This window comes from Taeniopygia guttata, chromosome 1, assembly GCF_048771995.1.
Source record: "Taeniopygia guttata chromosome 1, bTaeGut7.mat, whole genome shotgun sequence".
Taxonomy (NCBI): Eukaryota; Metazoa; Chordata; class Aves; order Passeriformes; family Estrildidae; genus Taeniopygia; species Taeniopygia guttata.
In genome coordinates, this window is record NC_133024.1 from 111205666 (window position 1) to 111223332 (window position 17667).

The window sequence follows — 17667 nt, forward strand, 5'->3', positions numbered from 1 at the left end:
AGGTGCCTGAGTTGAAGTTACAGAGAATCTTTGAATTTCTTTCTAGATTGTCAACACACTGAGTCTTGCAGGTGCTGATATCCTGTATTTTTTCATCTTCTAAACATCTAACAGATTCACTATAAACCTTTTCGGTTTCAAGTTAAGCTTTTGAATTCTTTCTGTGGCTGAAGGGGAATCATGGGGGTTAATTGTAAATCCTTCCTTTTCAAGTCGCAGAGAGCACCTAAAAATTCAGGTATGAAAATCACTATCAGGTATAAAATACTCCAATTCTGATTATGTTGGATTAAATATAAAACATGGGGGCTCAAACATTTTTGCAACACGATTCTGTTGTTTCAGAATTATTTTTTAAATCTAGATATACAAAATTGTGCAATATCTTGCTTATGATATATGATTATTGGAGGGATTGTAAAGTCAAAAGCTTTAAAAAATTTGTGATGTGGATGCTATTTTTTATTTTTAAAAAAATATGTATGTGGAGTCAGCAAACTTATGTTTTTCTTGGACAAAATGTAGGTTTGAGTGTATCTAAACATCTTTAGTCTTTCAAACAACACCAGGAATGTTCTACATCCCACCTTTCAGCCTGGTTTCCTGAAGAAAAAGGTCCCAGTGGATTTCACTGACAATTCTCTTTCTCCCCCTCTGCCCCTCCATACCTGCTGAGCTGTTTTTCTCCAAAAAACTTAAATAGAAGACTCAAAGTAGGATCATATTAATGAGCAGAGTGATGAGTTATGTGAAAATAGTGTAGATCTCTACTTCTATAATACAGGTATAGACAAGAGTTTATTACACCTATTCAAATTGTAAGTATTTGAGAAAACCAATTAATACAAATTCTCAGTAGATGTTCTGTGATAACCTGACCTCAAAATGCCAGTGAAGTGTAGAAGTTTATTGTTGTAAAACATTCTGCTTTGCATTGAAGACTAGGATTTCATCTCTGAAATCATGCTGTACCTTTGATAGTAATTTGTTGTGGTCTATTGGAGCTGATAAAGTCAGGGGAGGAGCAAGAGAATTGCTGAAGTTTTACTAAAGTTCAAATTAAACACTGTTGTTGTGATGCACCAGTTAACCAGGACTTCAGATTGTCCCCTGAAATGAAAGATGCAGAAACAGGTTATGGAGATTGTCCTAATAGTTGTCTCCTTTCTTCCCTAGACATTCTGCATAAACAGGGAAAAATAATGGCCAGAAACAACAGTAAATAAGTAATATTTCATGGTTATATTCTTTACCATTGCACAGTATTAGGCCAGGCTGAGTAATAATCATAAAATGGCAAAAAAAGCTGTAAAATGCCACTTCTCTGCCCCGTGGTGTAGAATTTTTCTCCTCCCTTCCCATATTCTCTCCCTTACACATCCTGGCAGTTTACCTCTGGGCTGACCTTGCTGATTTTATTCTTGCAGGTGCTTCGTTGGGGCAGGTGACTGTACCTCTGGACCTGTTCAGGAAGCAGCCCTGTGGCCAGCACAGCTTTGCACTGAGCAGAGTGACTGGGGAGAGCAGCTCGGAGCCAGACCCTGGGCTGGGATCCATCAGTGCAGAGGTACTGCTGGGCCTGGGGTGTGGGGTGGGTTTTTTACTTCAGGAGCTGCTGGGAGAGCTCATCTCACACTTGGGCTTGTGGTTGAGTCAGAGCAGCCTGTTCTGATTGCAGGGTCTTGGTGTCTTATGGGGATTTTTGAAGGAATTTTGAATTATTTCGAGACGGGACCTCTGAGTTGTTTTAGATGATGTGATTTATTTTTCTTCTGCGTAGGCAGGAAAGGTGAGTTCGACTCACATCTTTACTGCATGGTTCAGAAAGTCACAAGACCTCTAGTTACAAGACCTTTTAAGGATTTATTGACCCATAAAACACTGCCAGTGAGGATATTCATGTTTTTGATCCAATCCTTAAATATTTCATCTTATGGACTCATGCTACAGTGTGGCTTTCTTAGCCAATCATGTTATGACACACAAACCTACAGTGCTGCATTCTAAACTTCTTGTTTACCTTTGTACTTCCTTTTATTTTTTCTATATCATAAACTCTAAACTTTCCTCTATTTAGCTTAATGTGTCTCTCCTTTAAACTATAAATTCACATTCTCACTTCGAGCACCTAAGTTTGGAAGGTTTAATTCTAAATTTTGGCTTCCAGGCCTAAAGTTCTGAGAGTTCCCTGCATTTTGGATTCCAACAGTGTCTTATTGAAAGAATTGAGTTTGGCTCAGCAAAAACCTTTAAGGAATACCAGCTAGAAATAAATCCTCCTTGCCTGACTGTGCTTCTGAAGTGGTGCTTTCCTGTCTCCTCAGTTCTCCTTTATAGAACCCAGCGAGCTGAAGGCAAGGCAGGTCTCCTCTCCAGTGCTGGCCACCAAGATCGAAAAGGACCGCACGGTGATGCCCTGTGGGACTGTGGTCACCACTGTCACTGCTGTGAGAACCAAACCTCGTCTGGAAGGGAGATCCTCCCCCCTGGGCACAGGTCAGCACCTCCAGACCTTCCTGAGTTTCTCAGGAGAAGCACTGGGGTGTCAGGGCAGCACCCATTCCACAGCTCTCAGATGTGTTGGAGTGGGGTTGTTGTTTGTATCCTCCAGAATCAGGATTTTAATTTTCACAAAAACTTGTTTCTTGCAAAAAGAACAGTTAATGTTTCTTTTAATATGCACTGTAAGTCTTCACCGTGGTGTGGTAATGTAGCAAGGCTGGATTTTGGTGGATGGTTTTTCACATGGTAAATATATCAGAGGTTTGCCGATAACAAACCATCCTGTGCCTTGTAATCCTGATCTGTATTATCATCTCTGATGGAGCTTGGTGTTATCTGGTGACAAAATACTTTTCAGCAGATTTTCCAATTTTTCTTGGGAAAATTATAAAAGTAAAACCTGTGAACAGTCTTGGTATGAAGCATCACAAAGATCTGTGTTCTTTTAAGTTGTTAAAGCAAATATTTTATTTTTGTTAAAGCAAATCTTTTGTCTTTTATAACACATTTTTGTCTAATGTGTTACAGTAGAATGTTAAGAAACATTCTTTCATGTTTTAAACATTTAAAAATGTTTAAAAAAATTCTCACCCTTCACTGGCCTTTTAGGGTCAGGTTTACCACAGAACATGTGTTGAGAATTTCTGTTAAACAATTTTCTCAAAAACAATTTGAACAGCCATAATTGGTATAATAAATTCTTATTAATGCAATAAAAAATTTCTTGACCAGTTCTAATAACCAAAAAACTTGGTCCTCAGATTCTCCTGTGAAAACTCCAGTTAAAGTAAAGGTGACTGAAAAGGATTTCATTGCTGAAGCCCTCCATTCTCAGGGTGCTCCAGTCAGCAAAACTTTGTCATCTTCAGATACAGGTAATAAAAATGTTTGGGGCTGCTGAGGAGAATATTTCTCTGTTCTGCACGTGGGATTAGTGTGATCCTGTTAAAATGACAGCCAACCCCTGTGGCTGCTGCCTGTCAGCAGCACTGGGGTGTTGATGTTACAAAGCACTGTGGTTTGGGGTATGGCAGCCTGGTGGTAAAAGTCTGGTTTTAATTGGCAATTTAAATTGCTGGTTTTGAATAAATAACAATGAGCTGTGGTTTGCAGAGGAGAGGAGGCTGCAGAAAAGCCAAAATTAAGTATTTTCTCTTACTTTTGAATGAAAGATGCCTCCTTTTACAGAGGTTCGGGGGAGGCTGCACTAAATTAAGGCTGCTGTGACATGTACTTTTAAGTCCCCTGTGTCTGAAGAGAAAGCAGAGGCTGGACTGAAGACTCAGTTCTCTTTCCAGCCCTGCCACTGGGCTTTTTTGGGCTTGCTTTGCCCATTTGTCCACCTTCCTAAGTCACCTGGATACAGCTGAAGTTCCTTCAGAGTGTCAAGTGATATTGCCAGTAATTATAAATTCACTTGGAATTGTATATAAATCTGATTTTATCTCTGGAGAATTTACCTTTTCAAGCTGCACCTCTAAATCTTCACCACATTTTTCAGTCCTGTGTGTGGTCACCACTGAACCTTCCAGTGGCTCTGTGGGCAGGAGTGGTGACAGATGTGACCCAGTGGCGCCTGCTGTGAAATTCAGTTGGCTTTGTACAGGTCTGAGTGGGGAATGGACAACCTGGAGATGATCTGAGCTGCTCCTGGCACGGCCAGGAGGTTTCTGAGAGACAGAAATGTATTGGCCAACAAAAAGCAGTAACCATGAACAGCTGTAACAGCACTTGGATCTTTTCCTATCTCTAGGGTAAGAAATACTCTGACACCATGAAGCAGTGTGGTATTACTGCATCAATTTGGGAAATGTTAAGATAGTACAAGACTTCTCAGGTGACTCCCTGAAGTGTTTATGATATTAAAGACACAAACCACTGGAAAATTCACCTGGAGACACCATATTGTCATGGACAATGTTTTTATTGGGAGTGTAGGGGGATTCCTGTGAAGTGTTTATACAGTATTGCAGGAAGAATTACTCATTCAAACAAAAGCCAAAAGAAAGAAATACAAAGGAGCTTTTGGTATGGCAGTAACTTAGGTAAAAGTTATTACAAACATTATGGCAAAATAGCAGCAAGCACTCTGGGAAAGATGCTGTGTCTGTGCCATGGTTCTGAGTGCTGACAGCAATAAGAATTAATGCAGGGGCTGGGGAGATGGAAAAAGTCAAGGTTTGAGATGAGTGTGCAGACATGCACACATATTCTTAATTCTAGGCTTCATCTTTTCTTACATTACCATCACAGTAACAAAAGGCACTGCTCAATTTATTTAACACTGGTGCTATTCCTGCCTCTGTTCTTTTTGTTGTTGTTAAAACTCTTGCCAGAAAAGTTCACCTCAGGCAATTAAACATGGGGATTTTTGTCTTGTTGATTTCCGTAGCCTTGTTTGTTCCTGAGCTTGATGAATTTGATTAATGTGTATTCATATCCTTGATGCCAGAAAGGGCCATGCTTAAAAATAAACTTGTGCTTGTCAGTAAAGAGCATTTTTTACAGAAGATTTTATATTCCTGTGCAGTGGTTGGAGGGGAAGAGGGGGGGGAGCACTTTACAGGATTTGGAGGCAGCTACTTTGCCTTCCCTACCCTATCACAATGCCATAGCAAAACTGGAAATGCTGATCAGGGAGATCTGGAAAAGCAGCAAAACAACAAAAAAGCTACCTGAAGAAGTAACATCACGTACCAACCTTGTACCATGTTAGAACTATGGTTTTTCATGACTGTGATAATTCATGATGTCCCCACTGTCACCACAGGATAGCAGTGCATTGAAATAATGGGGTGCTTTGTCCAGGCTTCCAGAACCTCCTTTGTTCTCATGGAAGGAGTTTGTAAAAGCCATTTTGGTACCTTTTCTCCAAAAATGGGTGACAGGAGGGAAAGACAGCTGGGTGGTGAATTGGTAAGTTAATGGTGTTTATGGCTTTTCTGTGAATTTTAAGTCCAGGACAAACTCTGCCTGTCTGCTGTGTTTTTTCCTGTTTTCCTTCTCTCTGAAATGCTCCTTTCTCTGCAGAGCTGCTGGTACTGAATGGCACCGACCCTGTGGCAGAAGCAGCCATCCGGCAGCTGAGCCAGTCTGCCAAGCAGAAGCTGAAGTCTCCTCGCAAGAAAAGCACCATTATCATATCAGGGGTGTCCAAGGTAGAGCAGAAAACAGCACCCAGAGTTGATGCTTAGTCCTGGAAAGCTTTTTCTGCACTGACTGCAGCATTAACTGGGCTCCTGGTGTCCCTGCAGAATCCAGTTTTGTGTGCCTGGTTATTTCTGTGACTCTCTCAAGTTCAACCCAAATCAGGGTGTTGGGTTCTGATGGTTAGATTGGACAGCCTGACTAAAATGCAAGGTGTCCTTGGATAGGAGTGGTGTTAGGGATTTGGGAAAGTCATTTTAGGTGAGAAGAGAGGATAATCCTACTCTGTGTTCCACCCATACTGAAAAAGTATGAAAGTTTTTTTTCCAAAGCTGTTAAAACACTCTGAAAAATCTCTGGTGTCTGTTCCAGAGGGAGGGGAAACAATGAGACAAAACGAAATGTTTTGATGTTAATTTTCTTAAAAGGACCAAAAAATGTGTATGCTGACACTTCATTACAGCAGCACATATTATGGGGGAGTCCTGTTATTTGTAGTGGGGCCAGGGATAAGTAGAAGGCATTTACTTAATTGATTTTTTTCACTCATTTGACCTTTGTAGCGTGATTAAAACTTTGCTAAGTGCTCCTCTCCTTTAGTAGAGCTAAGGAAGCTTCAGGTGGCTTGCTGATGGTCCTGAGGAATACAAGTACAAGTGTGAAGAGTTAAAATAACTCTTGCAGGGAGGTTTGTTTTTCTCCAGCAGGATGACTCGTGTCAGTGTTGTCTCTTTTTTCCACTGGGCAGACCTCTTTATCTCAGGACAGTGAAGCTTCACTGATGATGGACTATGCTGCAGCCATGGACAGCTCCTGCAGGGAAGCAGATCCACCCACTGTGGAGGAAGCTGTTGCAAAAATCACCTCTGATCAAAAGCAGTCATTGGATGCTTCAGAAAGAGTCCCTGGCACCGACCCACAGCAAGGCACCCACAAGGCCTGGGGTTTGGAGAATGGCAGCCAGCAGTGGGACACCAGCACACTCTTAGACCAGACCTCTGAAGAAATATCTGGGAGCTCATTAAGTGTTTCAGAAACTGGGAGCATGAAAAAATCTAAAGGTACATGATCCTCACTTCCACTTCAGTGACTGCTTTCGCTATGTAATTGGCTGCAGTAGTTCATCCTTTCTTATTGATTTTTTTTTTTTTTTTGTCCTTTAAACTCTTTGTGATTGTGGTGTTGGTTGGAGCTCTTTTACTTGCAGCTCTCTGAGCTAGCTCAGGCTTTTTTACCCTCCCCTCCATGAGGGAACAGCTCACCCTCAGAAGCTGGCAGCTCGTTACACCCAACTGAGTTGTTTGGGAGAGAAATCACTAGTCACATTATCAATTCCTCAAGGAAAACTGTGTCCTCGTAGCCCAGGACTTGCCCTGGATTGGCAGCCCCATTACCAGGGTGAAGATGGCAGGGATCCACAGTTGCTTTCCAATACATTGCTCTTCCTCCTTCACCTCTCTGAGCACAAGGCTGCCCTGCCCTCACTGAAGTGTGAGTTCAGGGAAGCAGCAGAGCTGGAACAGAAACTGCCTGCTGAACAGATTCCCCCTGTTCACTCATTTCATTAATGCATCATTTGCTAAAGAAAATGGAATAAAAGGTCATTTTTTAAGTATAACATAAGATTTATACTTATAAGCTAAGTAAATAAGGCATAAGATCATTTCACTTAGGTAGTTACAAACCTAAATAGCTGCAATTTGAAAATCTCATAGGGTCCTTTGTGTTTCCTTGGAAAATCCAACAACCTCTGAGCGCTGGTTTGTGGTAAACACAGGGACTATTAGGAAGTCTTACAAAAGGGCCAGTGCAGTGGATTGTGCCCCTAACAGGCACACAGGTTGCACCTTAAAGTTGCAAAAAATACTCTGCTTTTCCCTCATACCCATCCCTCTCTGCTTTATTATTTTCTATCCTTTTCTCACCCAGAGATCCTGGGAAATGGCTTATGACAAAAACTCCCTCTTTTACTGGATTTTCACCCCCCTCAGCCACAGGGCAGACACTGGAGCTCTTTGTCAGGACCCTCCCTTAGAGCTTGGAGTTCTCTGCCCTTCCCAGAGCAGGACTGCTCCACATGAGAGGTCAGGAGGGACCAGCAACAATCCCTGTCACACACATGCTCAGGCACTGGAAAGCCTTGGGTGTGTTTGGGGTGAGGGGAGTGGGGTAGTTATCAAGGGATTTGGCTCATTTTGGAGCCTGGAAAAGTTTAGGAAACTGTGTGAGAAAATGCAAAACCTCTGGACTCTTCTTCAACATGTTATTCTAAAGCAAGCAAGTGGAAGTTTGTGAGTTGTTGTCTAGTTTTGGGTTTCCCTGTGCAAAGAGATGAGGCTTCTAGAGATCCTTTTCACACAATTCAGTATAGGACTGATGAAAATTGCAAAATATCTCTGAGAGAGTTGTATCATCTTGAAAAAATACTTGAAAAAAGCTGGCTCAAGTCCCTTTCATTATACACAGATGTCTTTGTGGAAGTCTTGAATCTCTGCTTTGTCACAGCTGAGTAGCTTCTTTGGGGCAAGATGGGAAAACATTTCAACCCCCCTGCCTTCAGTGAGCTGTGAATAGTTCAAGGCTTCTGTTTGTCAAATGCTTTCCCTTAAAAAAAACAAACAACAAAAAAAACCCACCACAAATAAAACCGCAAATGCAACAACAAAAAAACCCAAACATGGCAAAAAACCCAAACAAAACCCCTTCTGCTTTGAAAAGCCTTTTGTGTGTGTTAATGTCTTAAAGCTAGCACTTTTTTTTACTCTTGCATATTTTTGTTTGTTTGTTTTTTTACCTTTCTGACTTCCTCTTTCTTACCCATTCCCTTTTATAAACTTAAGATGACTGCTATGCCAGCCAGAATTAATTACCTACACAGTAAGTTATTTTTGTCTCTTTTTTTTTTTATCCCTAAGAAAATGTAGCTTTACAATGAGACACTCATTGTAAAAACTGAAGCAAAAATTAGTTTGACACCCCTTTTCTTCTTCCCCTATCCATTCCTTTTCTCCTTCCAAAATGACCTTCCTGTGCTCAGGTGTCTCAGCAGACCAGTCTGCTGTGACAAACCATCCTTCTGGTGGTTGTGCTGTCCAGGAGGGTCACACAGAGAGGGCAGCAAGGAAGGCTTGAGGGATGCTCTACTTCCTCATCTCCCTCCATCATTGCTGTAGCATCTGATAATCAATCAAAATCTGCTCATGCAATCCATGTGTGACCCCATAACTGGATATACATACACACAAATCTTATTTCAAAACCTGCTGCTTATTGATTTTTAGATGAAGCTTTTCTAGCTCACAGAGCTACCACAATCTCAGCAGGTATTTACAAAATCAGCAGCTTTTTACAAAACCACCTGTATGAAAACTGTTTTGGAAGTTGGAAGGAATGGAGAGCGATCTCTGTTGGTATCCTTGTAGATGTGGAAGGAAATCTTCCTCCACTAGCACAAATGAGATTCAGAAGCATTTTCAGAACACCCTACATAGTGCAGCGAGTTCTTACAGTGCTCTCTGCTCACCTCCTGGTGCTGGGGGCAGGGCTGGCACATGGATCCTGTTGAACTGGAGCAAGAAGCATGCAAACAGCAAATGAGCCAGCACATCAACCAGCACTGCCCTGCCCTGCCCTGCCTCCTCCCAGGGCTGCATGTCTGCGCAGCAGCCAGAGCCACAGGCAGGCAGCACGCTCCAAGCTGGGCATGTGGCACGCTTCCAGGCAGCAGGGCTGAACACCAGGGAGCTCTTGTGCCAGGGGCTGCTGCTTGTGCTGCTCTCAGGGAAGTGCTGCCCACGGTTCTTCAGCTGCAGGGAGTTGTCCCAGGCCACCGGCATAGTTTTTGGAGCGTTCTTAGCCAGGTGCTGTTTCCTGGCGTAGATAATCAGTCTGAATGACAGAATGGATGGGACTAAAAATCTGCTTAGGGATAAACTGTTGTGTCCTCGAGCTGCTGGCACGGGGTCTGGGCAGAGCAGCTGCCTGCTCAAACAGGAGCTGCACAGCAGCCAGGCCTCTGCGTCCCCCCAGCCCCTGCACATCAGCAGCTGTCAGCGTCCTGGGCTGGAACACTGCTGCTTTTGTGCTGCTGATGACAGCTTGAAGTGGTACTGCCTTGCCAGAAAGATCAGTCAGAGGCTGATGGGAGAGCAGTCAAGATTCAAATCCACGAGTTCTGGTTGCTTTCAGCTGATTTCTGCTTCCCATCCCATTGTGCCCTGTGAGGAGAGTCTCAGCAGCTGCCATAAAAAAACATACTTGGATATCCTCCCAGGTGCTGAGTGCTTAGCCCTTAATGTACACAGTAATAAACCCAATTACACGTTTGTGACTGCTTTGGTGTGCACAAAGCAGCATCTGGCTGCCATGAAATACCTGTTCTGCAGCTGTCACTGTGTGCAAAGTGACACAGAGGCCTTGGCAGGTCCTCGGGGGACAAACATTTAATTCTGGCTGTGGCAGTGTCCTGTGAAAGAACTGCACTGTGTGTTGGCTTTTTGTGTCCATTTGCAGTGGGAGGAAAAGCAGAATCAAGATCATGCCGTGACAGGAATTAATAGTTGAACTTGGAAAGGATCAGGAAACGTGATAGTGGTGCAGGGAGGAGGTGTGGAAGCTTTGCCAGGGAAGTGACTATCCCCACATCCAAGTCTGACTGCCAGAAGCTCCTGTGCTGGCTTGTCACCTGGGTCCTCCTCTTTTCAGACGGGCTCTTGCCACCTGGGACAACAGCCCTACCAATGGCATACAAAACTGCTGCTATTTTAACACTGATGTCCCAGCCAGGCTGAGTGTTGCTGGTAGCCTGGAGCAGTGTCCCTGCCAGCTGCACACCAGGCACACATGGGGAGGGAGGTGGAATTTGGCAGAATGGCTGCAGAAACAGCCCAAGCTTGCAGAGAGAGGAGTAGTGCTAGCTGCTGTTGGCAGCATGAGTCCCTGGTGAGATGACAGCTGCAATTGCCTTGGCTGCATGCTGGGTTTGACAGGGGGTCAAGGGAAGGAACATGGCAAAAATAAAGCAACTTAATTTGCCTCAGGAGGGATTCGGGCAGACTTCTGAACCTGTTGGAAGCAGATGTAATACTATTTTTAATCTGCTTGAAGTGCATTGCTATTGCTAACAGGGTTTTAGAATAGCAAATGCTTTGTGGGTGTTACTCTGGGTGGTGCTGCTGAATTTGTATAGAACACCTGCTGCCTGGCTTGTACAGAACCACTGCACACACATTTACTGCCAGGTGCTGTTGTAAATTAAAAACACCTTCAAATTAAAATTTGCTTCACGTGGTGCCTCACAGGCTGATCTTCACCTCCTTTGATCTCTGAAACAACAAAGAGTAACATTATTTCCTCTCTTTCATTCTGTTTATAAAATCCATTCTACTTCACTGGTTGGAAAGATTGGATGTGGGAGCCCAGGGTACGACCCACACCAGTGGCTGTGCATGTGTGTATGACCACTAGCGTGGCCTCCAGAGCAGCATTTGGAGCTAAGTGTGAGGGGGGAGACTTAAATCAGAGGATCAGCTTTTCTCACTCGTGCTGTAGTTAAAGCTGAGTTTCAAGAGGACAGCAGACTGTTCTGTCTAAAGTGTCCTGCACCTTTTCCCCCCACACAGGTGGGATTTTGAAGAAAAGCGCCAAGCTGTTTTTCCGCCGGCAGCACCACCAGAAGGACCCGGGCATGAGCCAGTCCCACAACGACCTGGTGTTCCTGCAGCAGCCTCTGTCCGAGGAGAGCCGCAAGAAGGGGGGGACACTCTCACGAATCCTCAGCAAGAAGCTCCTTTCCAGGAACAAGAGCAAGAACAAACTGAACGGGGCTTCGGGAGAGCCCTACCTATGAACCCAAACCCTCTGCGATGGGCACTTGTTTACAGAGCAGTACTAGAGAATACAAATGTGGCTGGTGACTCCATAAAAGGTGGTTCACTATTAACAGTGGTCTTTATGGTTTATTTTTCCAAAATGCTTTTTCTCTCTGATGATGAAGTTGCTCCTCCACATACGAGCAGTGCTGAACGCGTCCAGCTTTTGGAGGAGTGTGTGGTTTCTTCTGGAAGAGGAGGGAGGATGAGGAATGGCGCAGGTGGGGACCAAGAAGGCACCCGATGTCCTGGGGTGCACTGGGAAGAGCATTTCCAGCAGGTAATGCCCCTGTGCCCAGCCCTGGGGGCACCTCTGGGTGCTGTGTCCAGCCCTGAGGGCACCTCTGGGTGCTGTGTCCAGCCCTGGGGGCACCTCTGGGTGCTGTGTCCAGCTCTGGGGGCACCTCTGGGTGCTGTGCCCAGCCCTGGGGGCACCTCTGGGTGCTGTGCCCAGCTCTGGCTCCTCAGCACAGCATGGCCAGGAGCTCCTGGAGCTGAGCAAGGGCCTGGAGCAGCTCCGGGCCCAGGAAAGGCTGAGGGAGCTGGGGCTGCTCAGCCTGGAGAGAGCCCCAGTGAGAGGGGCCTGAGCCCTGTGTGTCCCTGTGTGTCCCTGTGTGCCCCTGTGTGTCCCTGTGTGTCCCTGTGTGTCCCAGTCTGTCCCTGTGTGTCCCTGTGTGTCCCTGTGTGTCCCTGGGTGTCCCTGTGTGTCCCTGTGTGTCCTAGTCTGTCCCTGTGTGTCCCTGGCTGTCCCTGTGTGTCCCTGGCTGTCCCAGTGTGTCCCAGTCTGTCCCTGTGTGTCCCTGGCTGTCCCTGTGTGTCCCTGGCTGTCCCAGTGTGTCCCTGTGTGTCCCTGTGTGTCCCAGTCTGTCCCTGTGTGTCCCAGTCTGTCCCTGTGTGTCCCTGTGTGTCCCTGGCTGTCCCTGTGTGTCCCTGTGTGTCCCAGTCTGTCCCTGTGTGTCCCTGTGTGTCCCTGTGTGTCCCTGTGTGTCCCTGTGTGCAGGAGGTCAGAGCAGCCCCAGGCTCTGCCCCAGGCCCAGCGATGGCCCCAGAGCCACGGGCAGGGGCTGAGCCCAGCAATTCCCTGCACAGGAGGCACAACTTCTGCCCTGGGCAGTGCCCAGCCCTGAGCAGAGCCCAGAGAGGCTCTGGGCTCTCCTCCCTGGCATATTCCAGAGCCATCTGGACACAGCCCTGTGCCCTGTGCTCTGGGATGGCCCTGCTGGAGCAGGGAGGTGCCACCAGTGACCCTCTGTGACTTCCATCCTGACTGATCCTGTGGGGAGGACCCAAAGCTGATTTCCATCAACAGAGAGCTCCGAACTGAAACCTCACACCCACTTTATGTGACTGAACCTCTGCCGAGAGAGAAGACACCACTGTGCTCCCTCTCCACAGCCTGCAACAGTAGCAAATTATTTTTCTAGTCTGACTGAAAGGGGGGAAAAAAGAGGCCCAGATGCAGTTTGTGCTGTAATTTGGAAGCGGGTGAGTGTTCAGAAGCAGAAGGAAAACGCTGACTCCAACACCCTACTGTAATATCTGTAGCCTGCTGTAATCACTGCTCAGCCGCTGGAGGTGGAGAGATGCCTTTGACATTAGCCATAAATCAATAAATTATGCAAATACCAATACTAGCATATTGTTTAATGTTCTGCTTAAGAAAAATCATGCTTTAAAACACAGAACTTGGGTGGATTTTTTTTAATTTACTTGAAGCTACACGCAAACAAAGTGTTTGTAAAATCTTACCTGTAGCTTTTCTTCCATGTGTGAGAAGCTGTATTGCTGATGCAAAAACTCATCCAAGAGGCTCTAATTCCTTCTCCCAAATGCTTGTTAGACAAGTACATAAACCATCCTATCAAATGCAGAGCTAGGAGCAGTAAATGGTGAGTACAGCATAGATAACCCTACAGTGCTTTTCATTGGAAAGCTTCTCTTGCCAAACACTTACTGAGATCTTAAAATACACAGTTGTGAAGAAAACTTTTGAAAAAATATTAATTCCCTCAGTTCAGTTTCTAGATCTACCAGTATTGTCATGTGCTGAGTAGTTGGTCAGATGAGATTTGTTTAACCTTTTTTCCTTGCTAAATTTTGCAGCTGGCTCCTTTAGCCTAAAATGAAAAACTGATGGGAGTGAAGGCATAGTTCTCATTTTCACTATGAAGAAGAGTAAAATGTCAGTATTTCTCACAGGTACCATCTTTCATGCTTTACCTGTATTTTTCCATCATCTACATTCCTGCTGAGGACAAAGGACCAAGCCTGTTCTCTTCAGCCAAGAAAAACATCCAATCATTCCAACTAAATTAATTACCTGAATGGATGATAGACCTTGTGCCTACTTTGCCAACAGTGATTTTTTCCCCTGGCCCCTTTCCTCCTTTTAAGCTGTCCAACACTTTGGCAGGTATTTGGGCTTTCAACTTAAAGCTTTCATCAAAAATAGAAAGTTACTGAAGAATAGAAACACATTTTAAATTTCTGACATACTCAAGGTTCCCTGGTAAATCAATATCAAAGTGTAGAAGGGGTTTGGTTTCTTTTTTACGAAGAAAATATTAGAACTGAACAGTCAAAATCTTTAAATAGCTTAAAAATACTGTTTATGTGTAACCTAAGATCACTGTGGTTGTTCAGTAGACCAGGCTATCAAATAGTTGTACATTTAAGCATGCTGCTTGTTATGAAAACACTTGAAGGCATTTTAATGTTCTGTACTTTGAAAATTGGGTACAAATGAAATCTTCTGGAGCTGTATTGTGCTTGGAAATCCCAGTTCAGTAATACAGGTTTGTCCAGCCTGAATGTGCCTGAACAGTTTTGTTTATTTCTAATTTAATACAAAGTAGAAATTTTGTTTCTTCAGTTGTTCTACCGTGGTTCAAGATGTGAGCATTAAACCCCTGATGTCATGTTCCCTCAACAGACACTTTTTCTCTTTATTTTACCAGGAACTCTTTGTGTTAGGGGACAGGGTGGGCATCAAGTCCCTGCCATTTTTAAATGCTCAGTCTTTGTTGCTGAAGGATAAAACCACAACTGCTCCCTAAATTCAAGAAACCCAAATGAAACTGAGTTACATGGGTAGTACATCCATACCCTAAAAACAAAGAGCTGTGGAATTGGGAATGCAGAGGCAGCACATAACATTACTTGAAGTCTTCTAAAATTACTGAACTGGGATTTTAATTTACAGAAGCTTGAGCACATACTGTAGAATGGAGTGAAATAACACAGAGTAACTTGCAGGATACAGCACTGAGATTAGCTTGTAATTTACCCCAGAGAATGAATACACATGAAAAATTGCTTATTCTTAAGGTTTTGATGATCACTTGAATGCTTGTCTCAGTGGTGGGAATGAAGGACATTCATTACTACAAACTGAAGGTTTGGGCTCACATGTGTTAAGAGAATTAATTCTTCAGGTGAGGAGAGCAAGGCACTGGGTGTAAGAATGGAATCTGGTTTTTTATTTGCCTTCACTCCTCAGGAAAATAAACATTGTTTGGTTTGATGTTGGATCTCTGTATCTGGCGGGTGTGTTCCTCACCTCTTCTTACTCCTCTGCCAATAATTTATGTTCTGCTGTAAAAACAAGCTAAGGCACTAAACACAAGGGGTCAACTGAGTGGTGAAAACCCCAAAGACCCACAAAAATGAATCCCATTCCCTCCTTAGGTTGACATTTAAGATCAGGAGATCTGAGGATGTACATTTCATGTGTATTTGGGTCAGTGTGAGCTGGATCCTCACAACCTGCAGGATCCACGCTGCAGTTTTGGGTCAGAAAGACTGGATTTGGCAACTGGCACAAATAACACCGTGATGTGTCCTGTGCAGTTTTTGTTTTACAAAATACCTTCTGTAATTTGATCCATTGTTCAAATGTCTAGTTATTAAACTTACAGAGAATTTTAATAACTACCCACTTGAACAGTAGATAAAATCTTTACATTATTACATTGAACACTTGTTGTTTACTGCCTTGCAATTTAATGTTGTCAGAACAGTAGATTGGAAACAACCTGTGAAATAGTCATTCTTTTTGTCCGTTTTCTCACACTTCTGTGTTTCTGGATGTTCTGTACAGCAGAGAAAGCATGGTATTTCTTTCATGAGGACTAAGAGATGAAGGCTTGTATTTCCTTTCTAAAGAATTTTTCTGCCCATACCTGCAACTTCTTAATTTGTGTTTGTAGTTCGTTTTGCTTTATGGTGTTTAAATTTGCCTCGATGGAGACAAGCCCTATCGTCACTGAGATTTGTCTTAGCTTTATTGTGAATTTTGACTGAGCAAATAGTACAAGAATTAAATTACTCTTTGTAGATGAAAGCAATAAAACTACCTAATATCACCAAAGGGAATACAAGCTAAGTAAGTTTCTTAAAAGTGATTGAGATCCTCTTCAAAGTCACTTTAAAGAGGGGAAGACTTTATGCCTAGGTCATTGGTATTTTATATCCCACTTGACCCAGGAAGAATTTAGAGTCATTTCACTCCTAACAACATATGAAACTTGGGAATCCGAGGCAGAAGGAATGCCAGGGTAGAAAAAAGTTCATTTTGAAAACAAAATACCTTTGCCAAATTTCTTCAGCTTAATGGACAAGTCATACACTGTGCAGGCATAAATACTGGGTTTTATTCTTACCATTTCTGACAGATTTTCTTTTTCCCTGCTCTTTCTTTGGGAGACAGGTTGGGGCTCCAGGCCATACAGACCTTATACTGTTTTGCTCTTGAGAGAACTGCATTTATAGTGCTGCTTTTTTGATGAAACTGGCTGGCAATTGCACCAGTTTTGGGGAATCAGTGGAATTTTACAGCATTTCCTGGTACTGCATCTCCTTGCTGGTTCTAGGTGTTTTGCAAGTGAAAACTTTCTGCTGTGTATTTCTTGCAGAATTCTGCTGTTCTTGATGTGCAGAACATCACAGGAAAAAACAGAGTTGAAAGCATAAAATGTTACCAAATGTGGATGGGGAAGCAAAATAAGAATCTTGTTTTAACAGCTATTTTAGGTCTGGGAGCTCTGGGTGTTACACAGAGCAAGGTGAGAACTGCCTGGATTTTTCAGCTGAGGTTATTGCAGGCTTTGATTTGGAGAGCTGAGGTTTGAGAGAAGTGCTTCTAGAATTAACTGTGCCATAGCTCCAGGCTAAGACATTCCTGTTGTGAGTGGGAACAGCTGACCTCATGCTCTGACCTCAACAGGACCTAAGTGGATTTATTCATGTGTTTAAAGTCAGCATATGCTTCTGCACATTGCTAAGCCTCAGCCTTGGTGACAAACAACTCCAGATTAATTATATAACAAGGGTGATTACTTTAAGTTAAGGGTGAATAATACCACTTCACTCAGGATACCCAAATTGCTGCTATGCAAGGTGCTGGCATGGTGTGAAAATAGCTGGGAAGGATGATCTGAGGTCTTTCCAGTACTATAACTCTATATTTCCCAATGATGTATTATGCTCTGTATTATTCCAGGTGGAGTAAAATATTTGTTTTTTTCTAGCATCAACCTCATAGTCACTTCTTCTGTGGTGTGTTTTTCTTTCTGTGCATACATAAACTCAAGTTGGTGCAATTATGAAATCTATGATGTACAGATTTATTATATCACTACAGAAACCTAAGAGGATTTTTTTAAAGAAGTAACTCCTGCTGTACATACAATAAAAGCCAATTGTCTCTGTGTGGTGTGTTGTCCTACATACCCAGGTGTAACAGATGGTTTTCTACCCTCCTTCACTAGTTTGACCTGTTGCTTAACACAGACCATTTACCTGTTTGTTCAGGAGCAGAGTTCTTTCCTGATAGCCCCAGCCTATCAGGCAGCCCCTTGTTGCTTGAGAAATCACCTGAAACATGGATTGGGTGGGGAATCTAATGGCAGAAGGAGTTGTGGAGTTCATTGTGGTTACTCAGTAATTTTTCTCTCAATTATGTTGTAATATCCTGAATTAGGGGGCAAAGTGGGGGTGTTTTAGGGCCTGGGTCCTGTGGGGAAGACACCAGTCCTAGAATGAGCACAGCCTGGGAATTAGGTTCCCTTGTGATGGTTTTACTGAAAAGGTTATGTTATAAATCAGTTCTGCCACAAAGCCCTACCAGACTGAGGGGGGAAAAAACCCA

At 43.6% G+C, this 17667-nt stretch overlaps 1 protein-coding gene across 2 annotated transcripts in view; it reads left to right on the forward strand.

The window, feature by feature from the left end:
- C2CD2 (C2 calcium dependent domain containing 2) overlaps positions 1-17227 on the forward strand; it is a 40013-nt gene extending 22786 nt beyond the window's left edge. Inside the window, exons 9-15 of one of the 2 annotated variants that reach the window (XM_030283719.4) lie at positions 1428-1567; positions 2325-2496; positions 3264-3377; positions 5533-5660; positions 6398-6710; positions 8490-8526; positions 11271-11410. In XM_030283719.4, the coding sequence (XP_030139579.4) occupies positions 1428-1567; positions 2325-2496; positions 3264-3377; positions 5533-5660; positions 6398-6710; positions 8490-8515 (893 nt within the window). In that variant the 3' untranslated portion in view covers positions 8516-8526; positions 11271-11410. Of the gene's footprint in view, positions 1-1427; positions 1568-2324; positions 2497-3263; positions 3378-5532; positions 5661-6397; positions 6711-8489; positions 8527-11270 lie in introns of both variants that reach the window. The other variant, XM_002187274.6, reaches the window with a different exon arrangement.
- The last annotated feature ends 440 nt before the right edge of the window (positions 17228-17667 follow it).